The sequence below is a fragment of the Syngnathoides biaculeatus genome, chromosome 14 (assembly GCF_019802595.1).
Source record: "Syngnathoides biaculeatus isolate LvHL_M chromosome 14, ASM1980259v1, whole genome shotgun sequence".
NCBI classification, from domain to species: domain Eukaryota; kingdom Metazoa; phylum Chordata; class Actinopteri; order Syngnathiformes; family Syngnathidae; genus Syngnathoides; species Syngnathoides biaculeatus.
In genome coordinates, this window is record NC_084653.1 from 5,247,226 (window position 1) to 5,267,218 (window position 19,993).

Sequence of the window (19,993 nt, forward strand, 5' to 3'; positions counted from 1 at the left end):
GCCTGAAGAATGGAGAAAAAGTGTGCTACTTCCCATTTTAAGAACAAATGTGATTTGCAGAGCTTCAGGAACTATAGATGAATAAAGTTGATGAGCCACACAATGAAGTTATGGTAAAGTAATGGAGGCTAGTCAGGACAGAAGTACATATCTGCGAGAAACAGTATGGGCTCATGCCTCAAATGAGTACCACAGATCCATTATTTGCATTGAGGATGCTTGTAGAAAGTACAGAAAAGGTCAGAAGGAGCTACATTGTGTCTTTGTGGATTTAGAGAACGCATATAACAGTACCAAGAGAGTACAGTGAAAGCAGGCAGGAGGTAGAGGAACAATTAGAAAGATGGAGGCTTGCACTGGAAAGGAAAGTAAGACGATTAGCCGAAGTAAAGCAATATATGTGCGTGAATGAGAGGGTTAGAGGGGGAAGAGTGAGGCTCCAGGGAGAAAATATAGAGACGGTGGACGACTTCAAATACGTGGGGTCAACAATTCAGAGCAATGGTGAGTGTGGTAAGGAAGTGAAGAAACAGATCCAAGCAGGTTGGAACAGCTGGCAGAAGGTGTCTGGTGTGTTTTATGACAGAAGAGTCTCTGCTTTGATGAAGGGCAAAGTTTATAAATCAGTGGTGAGATCAGCCATAAAGTACGGATTAGAGACAGTAGCACTGAAGAAACGGGAAGCAGAGTTGGAGGTGGGAGAATTGAAGATGTTCAGGTTGACTTTAGGGGTGAGCAGGTTGGATAGGATTAGAAATGACCTCCTTAGAGGGATAGCCAAAGTTGAATGTTTTGGTTCAAGAGAGCAGACTTCGATGGTTTGGACATGTGCAGATGCGAGAGAGTGAGTACATTGGTAGAAGGGTGCCGAGGATAGACCTGCCAGGCAAAAGAGCAAGAAGACGGCCAAAGAAAAGGTTGACAGATGTTGTGAGGGAAGAGGGGACTTGGTGTTAGACAGGAAGATGCAGGAGATGGGCTTAGATGGAAAAAGATGACACGCTGTAGCGACCCCTGACGGGACAAGCCAAAAGAAAAAGAAGAACAAGATGCACTTTATTTATAGAAGTTCAAGATTAAAATTAATGTAAGTGGTTTAAAAAAATGACCGGTGCAACTACTGGATGGAATTGTCCATAAATGTTATAAGGGAAGACGTGGGCAGTTGGTATTAAGAGTGGAAGATGCAGGAGATAGGCTTACATAGAAAAAAAGATGATGCCTTGTGGCCCCCCATAACAGGACAAGCCAAAGGGGAAAGATTTGTGGCTAACTAGATTCAAAGATCACTATTGCTTGATTTGGATTGGAGCAAATAGTGCCCAATGCCAAACTCGAAGGCTAAACAGATGGGTCGTGCACACAATAATTGATAAATGAGCAATAATTGATAAATGAATTTGGCAAGTAGCATTTATATCATTATAACAAAGTACAGGTAAATCGTTTCCTTTTAACATCCTGGAAATACTTGAGTAAAATTAAAAGGTATGCAACTACTTTAACAAGTATAATTTATACAAAATGCTACTTCAGTGAATGTAACAGAGTAAATGTAGCACTACTACTACATGCACAAATAACCTAAATATTAGTGTTAAAGCAGACACTTAATGCAGAATTGACATGACAACAAAAAAACATAACATACATAAACAAGGACACTAAACCTAGTCCTTCTCTAAAATGACATACAGTACATACACTAGCTAGATACATGCTGATTGTTCTCTGTGAAGGCAACTACGTGTGTGCATGTGTTTGTGCATGCATGTACGAAAACGTAAAAGTACTGTAAATGGCGGTTTGATATTGTGGGCACACAAACACCCCCCCCCCCACACACACACTTGCTCCCAGCACCGTAATTTTTATTTGAAGAGCAAGAAAAGGTGACAAGATTACGCAACTGTAAAATCAGCAAAATTATGGGTGATTGAAGGCGGGGAGAAGCACTTACTTACATGACGTCAGCCATGCAACGCATTAAACTAGCTCACAGTCCGGACTACAAAGACTTTAAAAGTTCTCACTTTTCATTATAAATATTATTTAAGAGGGCGGCATGGTGATGCAACTGGTTAGAGCGTTAGCCTCACAGTTCGGCAGACCAGGATTCAAATTCCGCCTCCGCCTGTGTGGAGTTTGCATGTTCTCCCCGTGCCTGTGTGGGTTTTCTCCATGCACTCCGATTTCCTAAAGCTCGGACAGGGGTAGGTGTGGGAAATTTAAAATGCTTGCTCATCTCATTTGTCATTTGCTCCTTTGATTGTTTGGATTACCCTAATGAGTTGGTAGACGATAAAAGCAAAGATACTCTAGGCGCACAAAAACAGATAAGCAATATGCATTAGCTAAGCATAAACACAATGGTGCTGGGAACAAAACTGCGGACGAGAGATGGGCATTGTAAAATTGAAATGTTGTAGGTCGAGGACATTGTAACCAGAGCACTCCCTCTATAGTAGCTCCAGCACCCTGTAGGTTAACGACGCCGGTGGCGGACCTTGTTATCCCGGGCCACGATAGATCCGGTATGATATCCTTTGGATGATTTGTTTGGCCAAGGTTTATCCAGGCTTGTGAATAGCTTACAGTTTGCATTGGCTCATAGAGTTGGATTTGTATTTTCATCAGAATGCTTTTGTTAAAAGAATGTAAGCTCAACCAGCAATAATATGGAATTTTTGTTTTGTAATATCAGAAAAGATCAATTATTTTTGTTAATATCAGTCAGAACTGCAGGGAATACGAAATTATAAATGTCCTTCCACAATTGTTTCAACAGTGGTTTTTTTTGGGACATTAAGACAAAAAAAATCCTCCTTTTTTTCAATTCCTCATTTTAAAAAAAGACCATTCAAGCGGCTTGTTTTTCAGAATCTGAATCATCATTATTTGCTAAGTATATCAAAAAACACAAGTAATTTGCCTCTAGTAGTTGGAGCCGTTCTAGTACGATATACAGGTCGAGTACGACAACAGACAGACAGTCAGTTGAGACAAAGACATTGCGGTAACAGTCACGCAGCAATAAGGGTTGCCAGTGAACTGACAATGACAGAACACTTCGTCCCCCTCGTGTTTTTGAAATAGTAGGTTGAAAGTTGCTACTTATGTGGACTTCATGGGTGGCAACAAGGAGAAATAAATGCCAGTATTATGAGTGTAATAGCCTGACAGCAACATATTGGGGGGGGGGGGGGGCACTATGGACTAGTTCGTATTTGGACTGATGAATTTTGTTGAAAATTTGAAACAGTGAGCTGAGCTACTTCATTTTTCGAACAATGAAGTGAACTGTGAATTACTTTCTGTCGAAAATGAACTTTCCCAACACTGATCCTGTATTATTTCACATGGCAATATACAGTATATTGCAATGTTATTTTTTTTTCCAAAATCTTGCAGCCCTCCTCCGTAAACCTCATATAAAATAGCAACAAGGAAAAAGGCAAACAAATGTCACTTTTTACTGCCAGTATAAAATCCTTCAATTGTTAAAATCTTCTTGTTTGCTGTTGTAAAGTCACCAAATAAAGCGGGGTTGCAACTCTGACTTGTACTTCCTAAAATCCAAAAAGCAGGAAATGATTAATTAAAGCAATTTGTCATCTGCGAGAGATGCTGGCAAGAATCTGTGCATTATCGAGCCCATCTTACAAAGAATTCCTGTTGAATGTTCTCACAGAGTGGCACCAGAAACTGTCAAGAAGGTTAATAATAGAACAAGATGGAAGAGAGGGTTCAACCGCTGGGGAAGAAAGTTTGAATGAAAACAAACAGGAGACCCCTCTGAGGCCCACTTACACATGTAAGGTCTGAATGAGGCTGGGAAGAAGGAGTAGAGGGACTGTTAGCTTTCCAGATATGGAATAGGAGTGGCCCGTCTACATTCAGTTTTTCAAAGTGGATTTCTTGATCATGAAAGTTAGTGATAGACCGATACATCTTTTTTTCAGGGTCTATACCTATAATTAGTAGTCAAAGTCGTTCACCAATGATTGGAGCTGATATTCGTTTTACAGTTATAAGGAAAATATTTGTGTCAAAATTTGTAATAATAAACCTCCAACACTGCCTTTTAAGCACATTCATTAAACAGCTTTTCAAATTTGTAACATATTAGTATATTGTATTCAAACTGATTTTACTCTCCATGCAAACTACATCTGCAGTTGAGGACATGAAACTTCTTGATTATATTTTGTCCGCATACATTTAAACTCATAAACCTGAAAGTCACTCAATAGAATTTAGACCCCCGCAAAGGGCTTGCATTCTGAAATATGTCCATCTGACTTATTTCAGTAAAAATGGTGACACACTGTCATACTCCAGTCTTGTAGCTGCCTGTAATATGCATTTCAGTATTTCAAAGTGCCAAACCTTTTTCAGCACAGCTCCACCTAGATGTGGTAGATATCTGTCCCCACACAGCTGCCAAGCAGGTAGACTGTAACAAGAAAAAAGTGTTAAGTCAATAAACTGAACCCATCTGCACTTCTTTCTCCCATCAGCCTCACTCTTTGAAGAACTCATGTGCAAATTAATGATTTCAAACAAAGGTGAACAGTGATTAAAAAAAAACAAAACAAAGCATTGTGCTTGGCGGGGATAAAAAATAAATTACAAATCTCCAGGTTTGTCATAAACTACAATAGTTTTGTAGTTTACAGTAGTTTTAGAATTACAGCCTGGTGGGAAGCGCCTGAAGTACACTGACAAGCAACTCTGCCCATAATAACAATATGCGTACACAATAGTGACACAAGATGCCAAAGCAAATACATGGCTGTGAACCTGACTGGTTGCTGTGCAAGAAGAGAAGCATTGCAGCACATGCTCTCAAATAGTCAGGAGTCACAACTAGGTGTTAATCAGTTTAAATGTTTTTTTCTTTGGTTTGTGGTAAGAAAAATAAGTGGTGTCCTATTACGTTTTGTTCTTTACCTCTTTAAGGACATTCCATGAAAGAGGGGATTACAAAACGAGTTTTGTCTCAAACAAGTCTGGGCACATTTTTTTGCTCTTATGTTTGGATAATCACACAAGCAGTCAAATATCTTCTAACTTAGCAACTTGGTTAAATTGAAATTGTTAAACCAAAATTAATAAGGCCTCTTAAGTATCCCACTTATGATGTCTACCCTTTTTGCTCTCACAGCAACGATAAAGAACAGCACCTGCAGTGGATTTCCTGGACCAAACGGGCCCAATGGCAACAACTTTGCAACTAAAGGCTTCTCTGAAGGAGACCTGCTGCTTCAGGTAATAGAGCAAAATTCAATTGTGGGGGGAAAGGAGAATTGTTTTTTTAATGTAATGTAGAGAGAGTCGAGAACTGAGTGTAACCGGGACCGAAGGTGGGTAGAGTAGCCAAATATTGTCCTCAAGAAAGAGTACTCTTACTTTTGAATAATATGTCTCAATTTAAAGTAAAAAAGTGTCATCTTAATATTTACTTGAGTAAGTGTAAGAGAGTACTCAATGAAAAATAAACCACTCAAATAAAGAGTAACTTCAGCAAAGCAAAGTATGAACCCCCCCCCCCAAAAAAAAAAAAAAAAAAAAAAAAAAAAAAATATACATATATATATATATATATATATATATATATATATACATATGGGGTTCAACACACACCTCCCACCATTACAAATTTTAACTGCACAAAAACCACCAGCACATACACTGGGCCCAAAAGAAATATTTGCTTTAGTCGCTGAAATGACTTCATGAAAAAGCTGAGTGTGAAGCAGCTGGGTTGAGAATCAGCACCTCCCTCTCCGGGTTGGGGATGAGATCCTGCCCCAAGTGGAGGAGTTCAAATATCTTGGTGTCTTGTTTACAAGTGAGGGAAGAATGGAGCGCGAGTTCGACAGAAGAATCGGTGCAGCGTCTGCACTGATGCGGACAGTGTATCGCTCCGTTGTGGTAAAGAGGGAGCTAAGTCGAAACGCAAAGCTCACAATTTACCAGTTGATCTACGTTCTTACCCTCACCTATGGGCACAAGCTGTGGGTTGTGAACGAAAGAACAAGATCCCGGATACAAGTGGCCGAAATAAGTTTCCTCTGCACGGTGTCCGGGTTCTCCCTTAGAGATCGGGTGAGAAGCTCTGTCATCTGGGAGGGGTTCAGTGTCGAGCTGCTGCTCCTCCGCATTGAGAGGAGCCAGATGAGGTGGTTGGGGCATCTCATCCGAATGCCTCTCGGACGCCACCCTGGTGTGGTGTTCCAGGCATATCCCACTAGAAAGAGACCCTGGGGATGACCTAGGACACGCTGGAGAGACTATGTCTCTCGGCTGGCTTGGGAACGCCTCGGGATCCCTCCGGAAGAGCTGGAAGAAGTGGCTGTGGAAAAAGAAGTCTGTGGATCCCTGCTGAAGCTACTTCTCCTGCAACCTGACCTAGAAAAGCGGTAGAAGATGGATGGATGCATTACAAGGTTAACATTGAGCTCAAACTTCGAAGTTCTAACTAGCAACATTACATTAAAATGGATTGAGACAGAATTCACAAACATTTTTTCACAGTGTCAGGAACACTCACCTTGTGCTTCATTAGTGGGTAGGTAAAGGAGTCAGCGTTTTACCGGGAATTCGCTTCCATTCATTATCTTTTTTCATGCCATCTCATTTTACTTTCATAGTCACCAATGTCTTGTGAAGTTACTTTTTGTGCCAAAGTGCTGAGTATCCCATGCAAACATTTCAAAATAATAGCCTTCATGCTCAAAACAGGAAATCATGTTAAAACTTGCACATACAGTATATATCATTTGAGGTGATTAAACGGTTGTGAATAAATATTTGAAGAACATTTTTCCTGAAATATTAATTCATGAATAGTAAATCATTTGGGTTAATCAAACTCACATTGCCTTTTAGTTCATAGGGTTTGACCCTAGTTGTAAAGAGCTCTGAATCAAATGTTCATTTTAGTTGATGCTTGCAGGGTGTTTCTTAGCACGGATGTTTATAATTTGGACACCCCCTATTTCAACCATGCGCACTTTGTTGACACCCCCCCCCCAAAAAAAAAAAAAAGAATTGGAATCGGGAATCGTTTGGAATTTAAATTGAAATATCGATGCACAACACTACTCACCAGCCACATTATTAAGTACACCCGAACACACTAAGAAACTCCAATACAGCAGCTGTACAAAAGGTAACTACCTACACCATTCTATCTAAAAAAGGTTAATTTAATATTTTGGTTACCTTATTTAGCAATGATAGAATATCAAAATCTTTGAATGTATTACTTAATAAATACTTCAACAGTGTCAGTAAAAAAACAACAACCTAGATTTATCTTTGTAAAGGTAGGACTTTTGGATATAACAGGATATATCCAGAAACAGCTGTTAGTTGAAACTTAGGTGTAATTATTTGTTCACACTGCAGGCGTTGAATGGCTTTGTGCTGGTGGTCACTTCCGAGGGGTCTGTTTTCTACACATCACCCACCATCAAGGAGTACCTTGGCTTCCAGCAGGTGACTGTGCTCTTGATTTTTTTTTTTTTTTTAAACCTCCCCTGTTCATATGCATGGGCATGCTGAAAGATGGATTTGTGCTGGAATTTTTTTGCTGTGCCTCAGATTTGGAAATACTCCTAAAGTCTAAAATGAGAAGATGATTTGGTCACATTACATTTACATTGCCCTATGATTGCCTGAAAACCAGTTCCAGATGTACCCCGTGTCCTGCCTGAAGATAACTGGACTAGGTTCCAGCCTTCCTGCGACCCTTGTGAGGATAAACAGCTAAGAAAATGAATGGATGGATGGATGGATGTATTAATTTTCTCTATAATATTCATTCCTTGGCAGACAAGAATCAAGGGTCACCATTTTACTCAAAAGTGACTTAGTTGTCCAGTTGGCTATTACATTTAGCAAAGATATTTTCTAGCTTTACATTAAATAGGAAGATTTTGCAATTGCTTAGTGTTGTTCATCTTGTTCATCTTTCCAGTTTTACTTTTGGAGTTTTTTTTTTTCTTCTTTTAGTGACTGGTCGAATTTTTGGGGCCGATCAGTGAGTGTAAAAATCAATAACCGATCACATATTCGATCAAAAGACGGATTAATGATTCTATTTAAATTATCTGTCCATTTAATGTATAAGTTGTTAATTTGCACAAAAATATAGATTTGCAATAAATAATGTATCTTTGTTCATATATTTATGCTAGTGAGGCATTGTGACAGAGAACAAATTAATAGTCTTCTATTAGATGGCAGTAAGGACATACAGCAATTAATGTATCTCCTTTTTGTGAGATTTTTGTTTGTTGATGTGTCGTGAGAGTTTTCAATTGTAAAGTATGTACCTTGGCTCCATTGTGGTTGGAAATGACTGCTCTGGTCAGATATTGCAGATATTGCAACAGGACATCAGCATTTTTACACACAACCACTAGCATTACCACTAGCTTGCAAGGCTACATAAGAATTTGTTGCCTGCTTGCAAGCCATATCGTATTAAAAGTATGTGAACATACCTCAACCAAGCCTTACAGAGGTGGCCAACCTGCAGCTCTTGAGCCCCCTGCAACTCTTTGCCAGTTTTCATGCGGCTCTCATGAAGGCACGAAAGCATATCTAAGTTCTGTTCTTTTAATGTGCATGCTTGCACACTTTGAATGAGTTCATTACGAGTACAGTGTTCTCTGGTTTTTTGCAGGGGTTACGTTCCTTATACCCCAGTGAATAATGAAAATCCGTGAATAATGGATGCAGTATTAATACACACTAGTTACACTGTCAGCATGCATGCCAGCACATGCGTGTATGTAAGCTACTATATGAGAGTGCGTATGAGGCAGTGAGGAACAATTGGATTTCACATCTGTAAAAGCAGAGGCTTACATTGCCCCACACACTGCTTGTGTATGCAGGTCATTACTGACGATGTTGTACACACTCACAGTGTCACATCGAAACTAAAATGATCACACCACAGCAAACGAAGCTGCATAACTATCAAATAATAAAAAAAAAGAAATACTCATTAAATAATTGACACAAAACATGCACTTTAAACGCTATTTACATGCTCCCAGCATGGTTTGTGGCACTATGGCGGTCCTTAGTGCCGCACCAGCATGCAGAACGGCATGTCATTCTTTTATTTGTTTTATTATTTGCTAGTTATGCCACTCTGTTTGCTGTGCTGTTGTAATCTTCGTTTCAATGTGACAATGAGTGTGGACAACATCGTCAGTAATGACCTGCCTTCACAGGCAGTGTGTGGGGCAATGTGAGCTTTTGCTGACATGTGAAATACAATTGTTCCTCACTGCTTCGTGTGCGCCATCATATGGTAGCTTACATACATGCTATAACACATCCTGGCATGCATGCTAACAGTGTAACCATTGTGTTTAAGTGTACTTTGGAGGACAAGTTATACAACAACATTTGCAAGTGTTGGAACTCAGTGTGCACGTAAAGTTCACCACATTGTAAGGCGCTATGTCTAATGTGGCGCTTCATCTATTTAAGAGAATTTAAGCCCTTTACGATCGTGAAAATACGGTATATTTAAAAATAAATAAATAAATAAAGACAAAAATCCACAAATATGCAGGGCTGCGAACGATGAACCGTGAATGGGCAAGGCCACACTGTATTGTGACAACAAGCTCAGTGTGTGTGGACGTTTGTGTCAATTTGTGAGTAAGATGGGACTGCACAGGAATGTGCAGCCAGTGGCTGAGAAGGAAAAAATGTGCACGTGCAGGTGAAGAGTAAAACGTTTTGTGATAGCGACCGGGGAACATTAGCGGAGTAGTGATTTGGTGAGGACACATTGATGTCGAATGTGGAGAGAAGCCAATAAAGCCATTTGAGCAGCAAATCAGTGCTTTGTGGCTGGCTTTATTGTTCTCGCCACCCAACTCAGCTTTTCAACGACAGGTTGTTCACGCCAAGGAGGACAACATCACCCACGTAGAAGACATCTCCCGACCATGGTCAGGTGACCGTAGTAGGAACGATCAACATGTACAATTTTTTTTTTCTTACAAAATAGTACTCTATGTTAAGTGAAACTTTGTGTTGTGAACCCATTTGTGGTGACAGTTGTTTTAGCCTTAGAAATAATTCTATTATGCATATTAATTAGCTGTAGGAGTGGGCTCTTCCCGTGGGCTCGGTGCTTTTATACAAGCTGTATTTATATGGCTTAAAATTAGGCCTTTATAGCTGTCCTCTATCACAGTTTTGAAAAATTGTGCTCCTATATAAAGCTGTGGAAAATCCCACATTGACTGACGCTCTACCTGTTGGCATGTCATTTATGGTCTTGTGCTTTTCTATGAGAGTTTATGGGGCTAAAGACTTTGATTTCTGAAGTTTACTCGGGGATTTTTCAGTTATTGATAAAAGTTTCAATGTTTTTATTCAGCATATTGTGTGATGAATATAAGATAATTCAGTACAGTATTTTCAGGATAACAGCGCGCACTGGTTAGTAGGTCGTGTTTGTGCTCTCCCGCAATAATGTACCTATCCCTTTTCCCATCTTGAGTCTTTGTATAATTCCAACGGCATTCAAATGACTTTTCTGCTGGATGTGTCGCTTGATGTAGTCGAGCTTCCATTTCGTCCATTTTTTTTTTCATCAGAAAACTCGTTTGCACCTTTAGCCTCACTGCATGTTTTACAGTGGAGACGCTTCTCAATTGAAAAGAAAGGATCTCAACCAGTTTCACCGCTTGTTCTTCTATTTGCACACACTCCGACAGCCTTTCCATCTCAAAGGAACCGCAGTTCTTTTTTACTTTGGTTTGGGGAGTCGACGTGTCACATTCACTGCCCGCTTGTTTCGCCATGATATGAGGTTGTTAGCATTAGCATTACCACCGCTTATATTATGGAGTGTTTACGAGTCGAGCACATGCAATGACACGAGTGGCTGCGTAGCGTAATTTCATCATAGCGTGTGGCTGGCTGGACACCTGTCACTCACTGAATTGCACAGCAAAATGATTCATTTGCAGTGCGTTCACTGCGCTAGATAGGTTTTCTTGTGCGCTGAGAGTGTGCAATGAGTCCGCAATTGTGCAGGTGCGAACCTGAGAGGGAACAGTGCATATAACATTATTCAATGTCTATACGGAAAAATAAATATGAGCGTGGAGCGTGTCATCCATCCGCGAAGTTGCGGAAGTCTCATTCGACATCCAAGTGGTCACCATATTGCCTGTAACGTCATCAGCAGATGTTACACCGGGACATTTGCCATTGAAAACACGTAGTGACAACTTGCTATGGAACATGGAAGCTCTTTTTGAAGAAGAGAACATCTCACAATCGAGTGAAATGACCTAAGCAAACATTATCCGATCATTTCGAGCCATATTTTGATGATACGCTGATCACTTCTAACTAACAAGAGACTCCCCGACAGTATGTAGCGTATTCAGGAGGACCCATGCCGGGCGTGGGAGAGAGCTCCTTTCTCCTCCCACACACGACCAAAGCAACTCCGCATCGGGGCCAACGCAGAAGCCGTTGCCGGTGAACAAGCCATTGCTGGCGGGCTAGCTGTGGCAAGGGAGCTGATGCGCAAAGTGGGGTGCCCAGACACTGGTGCGCAGAAGCAGTCTGATGTACACATTGACATATTTAGCATCCCTGACTTACGTATGCAGATCTTTTGTTCCACTATGAGGATTACATAACCCCCCAACTATTGTTTTTTTTTTTTAGTAGCCCTATACACACCTATCTGTCATTTGGAACCCACAAAGCTCTCGTCCTTTGCACCTGTGCAATAAATTTTTCAGAACAGGTCTTTTTGAAAAGTATGAAGAGTAAATCCATTCTCCCCTTCGAACAATATCCAGCAATACTACGAGCCGGCATTTTGGCTAACACTAAGGAACAACAAGCTACCTTCTAGCAGGTAAAATTAGTATAAACAGACGAACCAGTCTGAGTGCGCTGCTGTTGTTAACGTCACTTCCTGCTTCTTCCCAAAAACAAATCCCTCAAGAGGATTTTCTTGGCGGGAGTTATAAAAAGCCATATAAGTCAAAATCATGTTTTGTGGTGGAAAAAAAACACATGGGTCCATTCTGGCTGCCTTTTTTTTTTTTTTTATTAATAACATACTAAAATCATGCATTTCATGACAGTGGACCTTTAAAGATAACCATTATTGGAAGCTTTTGTACAGTAATGGTGCAGCTGAAAACACACATGAAGTGTGCTCTCTTTCCTGGCTAGTTGTTTTCACCATAATGGATGCCACCCCAGTCTTATTCACAGTTCGAGTTAGAGGTAGGTCGAATGTTAAAGCCACTTCATCCCCATTTATGAGATCGTTTGGTCCGATGGAATCCTCAGCTATTTTTGTTGCAATGAATTTCTGGGAATGTGCAACTATTTCTTCATAGCCAGGAAGGAATTGTTGACAAAGGGTCATCCACGCCCAGATGGACAAATCTTGTTGTCTCATGAAACTTCAACACCACGAGGGTCCACCTTGAAAACCTTCAACACACATTTCGCTGGTGATTTCTTTAGCGCTCACTCAGCTCTGCATGGAGGATACACCTGAGGCTTCTTCTCTCTGTGTGTTCACCCATTCCTTTTTTAAGTTCTTAACTGCATCAAAAAACAGGCCATGGGGTTCATGGCGTCTGAAAAAAGCAGAGGCTTGTCATTCAGAAAATGTGGTAGTTTTAGAATACGTCATTAATATTGCATTATTTCTTTTGCCATTCTAATTTTGTATTGTTGTAATCACAGTTTTTTTTTTTGTTGATACGTTGAAGTTGTGAGAAATATTCCTGATTTATTTTGCTGCTCTTGAAATTTTTTTTTAGCACACTACAGAATCAAGCAGACTGTCACTGACATAGTCTTCCCTCACAGTCAGACGTGGTCCACCAGAGCGTGTTCGAGCTCATCCACACAGACGACCGTGCTACGTTCAGACAGAACCTCCACTTTGCTCTAAACCCACCTGACACGTGTGGAGAAGGTATGTGATCTTGGATCCATCAAAATTGTCAGGCACATGATATTGCCCAACAATGCCATTTTAGGTTTAAAAAAAAAATGCAATTTAAGTGGTGTTCTCCAGGAACAATTTTTGGAATACATCTCGATGTAACTGATGGGGTAAGGGCACGCATGCCTGACTTTGTTATGGGTAGCGTGGGATAGATTCCTGCTCAGTGATGATGACGATATGTTCCCTGGAAATGACCGTAGACAAGTTCAGGGTGCTGCTGCTTTTCGCCCAAAGTTTGCTGAGTAGTTTGGAAAATGAATGGATGGAATTTGAAAGTTGAGTATAATTCATACAGTGAGTACAGAAAGTATTCAGATCCCTTGAAATTTGTTCACTCTTTATTACAGCCATACATGAAAAAAAAATTACTCATTAACATACACACAGCACCCCATATTGATGGAAGAAAACAGAATTGTTGAAATATCTGCAGATTCATTAAAAAAGAAAAACTGAAATATCACACGGCCATAAGTATTCAGACCCTTTGTTTGTATTTTGTAGAATCACCCTTTTGAGCTAATACAGCAATACAGTGAAGAAAATAAGTATTTGAACACCCTGCTATATTGCAAATTCTCTCACTTAGAAATGATGGAGGGGTCTGAAATTTTCATCATAGGTGCATGTCCACTGTGAGAGAGATAATCTAAAAAGACAAATCCAGAAATCACAGTGAATTATTTTTTTTTTATGATTTATTTGTGTGGTAAAGCTGCAAATAAGTATTTAAACACCTGTCTGTAAGCTAGAATTCTGACCCTCAAAGACCTGTTAGTCCGCCTTTAAAAGTCCATTTCCACTCCATGTATTATCCTGAATTAGATACACCTGTGTGAGGTCTTTACCTGCATAAAGACACCTGTCCACCCCATACAATCAGTAAGACTCAAACTTGTAACATGGCTAAGACCAAAGAGCTGACACCAGAGACAAAACTGTACAACTCCACATGGCTGGAAACGGCTACGGAGAAATTGCCAAGCAGCTTGGTGAAAAAAAGTTCACTGTTTGAGCAATCATGAGAAAATGGAAGAAGCTAAACATGACGGTCAATCTCAATCTTAGTGGAGCCCCATGCAAGATATCAACTCGTGGGGTCTCAGCCCAGGACTACATGACAGGACTTGGGCAATGACCTGAAAAGAGCTAGGACCACCATTTCCAAGGTCACTGTTGGCAATAAACTAAGACGTCATGGTTTGAAATCGTGCATGGCACGGAAGGTTCCCCTGCTTAAATCACCACATGTCAAGGGCCATCTTAAGTTTGCCAATGACCATTTGGATGATACAGGGGAGTCATGGGAGAAATGTTTTTTTTTTCAGATGAGACCAAAATTGAACTTTTTGGTCACAATTTCACTAACAGAGTTTGGAGGAAGACGGGGGTGTTTTTCTGCACATGGGACAGGATGACTGCACTCTATTAAGGAGAGGATGACCGCGGTCATGTATTGTGAGATTTTGGGGAACAACCTCTTTCCCTCATGCAGAGCATTGAAGATGGGTCGTAGCTTGGTCTTTCAACATGACAATGTCCCAAAGCACACAGCCGGGAAAACCAAGGAGTGGCTCCATAAGAAGCATATCAAGGTTCTGGCATTGCCTAGCCAGTCTCCAGACCTAAACCCAATAGAAAATCTTTGGATGGAGCTGAAACGCTGTATTTCCCAGAAACCTGTCTGATCTAGAGAAGATCTGTGTGGAGGAGTGGGCCAAAATCCCTACAGGAAGCATTTTACCTCTGTAATTGCAAACAAAGGCCACTGTATCAGATATTAAAATTGTTTTTCTCTGATGTTCAAATACTTATTTGCACCTGTATCACACAAATAAATCCTTTAAAAAAATCATACATTGCGATTTCTGAATTTTTCTTTTCAGATTATCTCTCTCACAGTGGACATGCACCTACAATGAAAATTTCAGACCCCTCCATGATTTCTAAGTTGGAGATCTTGCAATATAGCAGGGTGTTCAAATACTTATTTTCTTCACTGTATAAGAATTTTGAGCTTTACTCTCTGTACTGTGAAATTACTGGTGTGGTCTCCTCGTCTTGTCAGGCCTGGAGGGATGCATGAGCACAGAGCTCTACAATCCTGATCAACTTCCTCCAGAAAACTCCTCCTTCCTCGAGAGAAGTTTTGTGTGCCGCCTCCGTTGCCTTCTAGACAACTCGTCTGGCTTTTTAGTGAGAAACATTATCACATAGATATGCCCAAAAAATTCACTTCACTTAATTGTACAATTTCATACTGTCATCTGTGTGACAGCCTCTCAAGTTCCAGGGACGTCTCAAGTACCTGCATGGCCAAAACGCCTTCAAGGACAATGGATCACAGGGCAAACCCCAGCTTGCACTCTTCGCCATCGCCACACCTGTCCAGTCACCGTCCATTGTTGAGATCCGCTCCAAAATGTTACTCTTTCAGACAAAGCACAAGCTGGACTTCACACCGATGGGTGTTGACAACAGGTGAAACAGACAGCTCGAATCTTCCACCTTTTTTTCATGCTTCCTCTGTCATGTTTGTGCAGGTGGGAGAATGCAAGTGCCGGGGAAGTCTGGTGGAAGTGCAGGAATTACCAAAAAATGACTACTTATAAAAACGGGGAGACATTGGAAAAAAAACCTAAATGAAGTCCCAAAACCTATAATCAAAGTAACAAAAATGGTTGAGGGAACTCAAAACAGAAAACAAGACTTGACTATTGATGTAACTACATGAAAAAACTGTTGACGATGAACCAACAAGCACTAAAAGAAATCAGCCAACTAAATATTAACTAATTGACAAGATGAGGAACACCTGGACAAGACAGGTGTGGCTGGAGGGACTTCATTGACTGACACAACAAAATGGGCGGAACATATGAAACAAAATGAGGCACAGGAACTCATGAGACAAAATAAAACATAAGCTAACCGAAAATGCTGATGATGACATAAGATTCCCACATACACACACACTTTCCCCAAAAGTCATAACCAAAGTGCTCTTAAAAAAAGGGTGGGTGGAAGGGGGCTTGGAGGGAGGTTCAAATTCTTTGCCCATCAAGGCCAGTCTGATGGCCATCCAGAAGTGCGGTGCTTGGCTGGGTCATTTACGAGGTCGGCCAGGATGCCAAGGACAAGGGTTTTCACGGGGCCGTTCAGGCAGACAGCCGTAATGCTGGACCCGACGACGATGCAGGGCCCAGGTAAGATGGTTGGTTGGGGACCACAGCTGCTAGGGTAGTAAGGGGAGCCTGCTGGGGAGCAGGGACAGGATTTGCAGCCGCTTCCTGAGCCTGATGCCATAGAGTTGTGGGAACACAGGAAACAAGAGGGACAAAGGGCATAGGAACTCGTGAAGGTGAACAAGGAAACGGGAGGTTAGAGACAAGGTATTGCAATAGGCATGATATAAAAGGGACAAGGTGACTTGGCGGGATGTTTGGACGGAGGTGACTATGGAGGGGTGGTACGAGGTTTGGAAACTAGTGAAAAGTTTCAGTTTGAAATGGCCAGTAAAAGAGGAGGATGAAATTTTCCCTTTACTTGGAGTCCACCGTTGGTCATCAGGTGTAGGTCCTATATGGATGAAGCGTGACCGAGGAAAGGTCAGAGAGAAATTATTTAGGATTGTACTCACAGGGGTCAGAAAAAAAACCGTAATAAAAACTGACTAGGGGAAGCGCCGTAAAAATCCAAATTGGGGTCCAGTATTAGTGTCGGGAAGAACATTAACTAAAACTTGGCTATGTTCATAATCTGATAAATCAAAATCTAAAAAATAAATCAAAGGAGAACTGTTAGGAGTTGGTGAATAGGACAGGTGGGGGAAACCGGTGAAAAGAATAGCCGAAAGAACGATTCTGCATACTAGAGGATAGTAGGTTTGGTAGGCAGACTGTGGGCACTGGGAGGCAGACTGGCAGCGTACAAGGAGACGCCGTGTGCTCGCTTCATTCTGTCACATTCAGGGTTTCACGTTGTTATCAGGCAAGTAAACACTTAGGGCACCCAAGTGCAGGGAGGCAAGGCAGGATTGCAGAAGTATCTAAAAAAGGCAGGCAAGTCTCATGGAAAAACCCAACTAAACAAAGTCCCGATACCAATAATTACTAACGGGTTAATGATACAAAAGCTTTGGAACTTGTGCCCCTATTGTTGAAGTGAAGTGATTTGAAATGCTGTTGGAGCTTGTATCAAAACACCAGTGTCACTGACCACTGAGCTTTGGACGTCATCCCTGTTTCGCTTTGTGCTTCATCCCTTCAAAATGTTTTGAAGCTTTTCATTGGCTCATAGTCTTTCAGTGTGTGTCATTGGCTCATCGAGTTTCATTTATTCTTTGGAATAATCCTAGAATCAGAATCAATTGTATTTTGCCAAGTATGTTAAAACACAAGGACAATGTCTCCGGTTGTTAGCGATGCTCTGGTATGACAACAGACAGTCAGTCGAGAGAGAATATGTTTCAGACATAAAGACTGTGGGAACAGTCACAGAGGAATAAAAGGTTACTAGTTATCTCGCGATGACAGCGCTTTTCGGGGGTGGGGGGATGTTTGTAATTATAATACATGTGTGAAAGTTGTAAGTTATCTGTTCAAGAAATTCATTGCTAGGGGAAAGGAGCTTTTGGAATATCTCCTACTTTTAGTTGGCATTGTTCGATAGGACACCTGAGAGAAGAAGAGCAAGTGTGCAGGATGTGGAGAATCCAAGAGGATTATGAATTTGTGGGTAGGTGGGTTCCGACAATCTTTTCAGCAGTTTTGATTGTTTTGACTGTCTGGAATGTGTTTTAGACGATAGGGGAGAGGATCTGCATGTTTTATTGGAATGACAATGTTATTATTTGGTATGAATGAAAACACTTGAATAAGATGACAGACTTTTCTGAACTTTCATTTGCTGTCGAGGGGAAACAGTGCCAATCCACCAGATGTCACTGTCATTGAAGCCTTGAAGCTTAGAATCTTCATTGGCACAGTCGTTTGGATAGCCTAAGTGCTTAATGAAGCTTCACTTACCCACTGCTACCAATGATCAAAGTAACAAAGAAACAATTGTATCAACCAAAACAGGAAAAAAGACTTAACTAGTGATAGAACTTTGTGATACAATGAGCGGATGACCGAGCAAGCACTGAAAGAAACCAGGGAACTAAATACAAACAAATTGACGATACAACAAAGAACCCCTCGACAAGCCATGAGTGACTGGAAGGAGCTGATTGCTTGATGCAAGGTAGATGCTTGACGAGAACAGGTGGATACAATGACTAAATGAGCACAAGACATGAACAACGTGGGACACAGGAAAACATGAAACAAAAGTAACCATAATGTAAACTAAAAAAAGAGACCATGACGTCCTCTGTGAAATGGTGTAATCTTGTCTTTCTTTGTAGGGGGAAGATTATTTTGGGCTACTCTGAGACAGAGCTGTGCATGAAAGGCTCTGGCTACCAGTTCATCCACGCCGCTGACATGATGTATTGTGCAGACAATCACTTGCGTAGTATGTCAATTTCTCAACTTGAATAAAAAAAACTCAACACCTTCCATTGATAACTACAGGACACTGTGTACGTGTGTGTATCCGTGCGTTTCACAGTGATAAAAACTGGAGACAGCGGCCTGACGACTTTCCGTCTCCTGAGTAAGTCAGGAAGCTGGGTTTGGGTCAAATCAAATGCCAAGCTGATCTACAAAGGAGGAAGACCTGACTTCATTATCGCCTATCAGCGAGCTTTGGTGTGAGTGTTGCATTCCTCAGTATTTATACTCCTCTTAACTAAAACAACATTCTGGAATGCTGTTTTACTCGCAATTTTTTCATATTTTAACTAATGAGAATGGAAAGAACTGATGCCATAATAAAACCAAAATTATATCTAGAGTCAGAGTCATATTTTAAGTAATATTCCTTGAAGCAGAGCTGTCAAATGTTACCGAACGTTTGTATTTCGTTACGGAAATCACTGAACGTTGACACTTTATGGCTGTGACTCTGACTATTCTGCATATTGAGAGGAAAACATTACCAGCCGGGCCACATTGAACAGCTGCTTGGTCTATGCAATTTTAATATGAATCCCAGCTGCCAATCCGGGGAACCGAAGGTTCTCTTGGCGTCTTGTGTCAATGCATTTTAAATCATTGATCCATGTTAAGCTATGCTAATTGGTAAGCTATCATTACAAGCAGTCGCAAAACAGCGAAATAAGTGATTTGGATAAACAATACACTTGTCACGTAGGTCTAGTTGGAACCATAATTTGTAGACAATTACCGACTGTAAACAACAAAATAATAGGCTTTACACAGGCAGGACTTTTGGGACCAAATACAGAAGATAACCGATCAAAAATCAGATCACAAGATGTGTGATTCATTTACTGTATATGCATACTGTATACAAGACTACACTTCCATTGACAAATATTTTCGATAATGCAAAATCTCATATACTGTACTGTTACTTTGATTCTGGCTGCAACTACAACAACCATTATAAGGTTAATGTATTAAAAACTATAGTGTCCTCAGGGAGAAAATAATCGCGCCTTTTACTGATATTCAGGAGTTTAGTAACTTCTTTCGCACCGTAACATCTGCAGCGAACAGACATTCAGGTTACTGCACACACAAATTGTCACGGACGAGACTCGGGGGTGGACCCAAATGCACGACTCAGGTGAGAGGTAAGCAGTGCGGAATAAGCCTTTATTCGTTCCAATGTCGGTTACCAGGGAGTCAGTCCAAACAAGCAGCAAGATCAGTAACGGCAGGCTTACGGGGTAGGTCGGGAGACAGGCGTTGGTCGGTACACGGGAGGTAGACGTCAGGAGTACGGTAGTGCGGGAACGAGGCATGAGAGGCAACGATCTAGCAGAGTAATAGTCGTCCCCCGGGTCCTATATGTACTGGGTCTTAATCAAAGGTCATGAGG

General features: G+C 41.0%; 1 protein-coding gene across 2 annotated transcripts in view; it reads left to right on the forward strand.

Annotated features, from left to right (window-relative positions):
• Window positions 1-19,993, forward strand: part of LOC133511847 (aryl hydrocarbon receptor-like) — an 89,991-nt gene that overhangs the window by 50,289 nt on the left and 19,709 nt on the right. For both annotated transcript variants that reach the window (XM_061840833.1, XM_061840834.1), the window contains exons 3-9: window positions 5,168-5,271; window positions 7,417-7,506; window positions 12,901-13,009; window positions 15,111-15,238; window positions 15,321-15,523; window positions 18,450-18,559; window positions 18,656-18,797. In XM_061840833.1, the coding sequence (XP_061696817.1) occupies window positions 5,168-5,271; window positions 7,417-7,506; window positions 12,901-13,009; window positions 15,111-15,238; window positions 15,321-15,523; window positions 18,450-18,559; window positions 18,656-18,797 (886 nt within the window). The remainder of the gene's footprint in view (window positions 1-5,167; window positions 5,272-7,416; window positions 7,507-12,900; window positions 13,010-15,110; window positions 15,239-15,320; window positions 15,524-18,449; window positions 18,560-18,655; window positions 18,798-19,993) is intronic.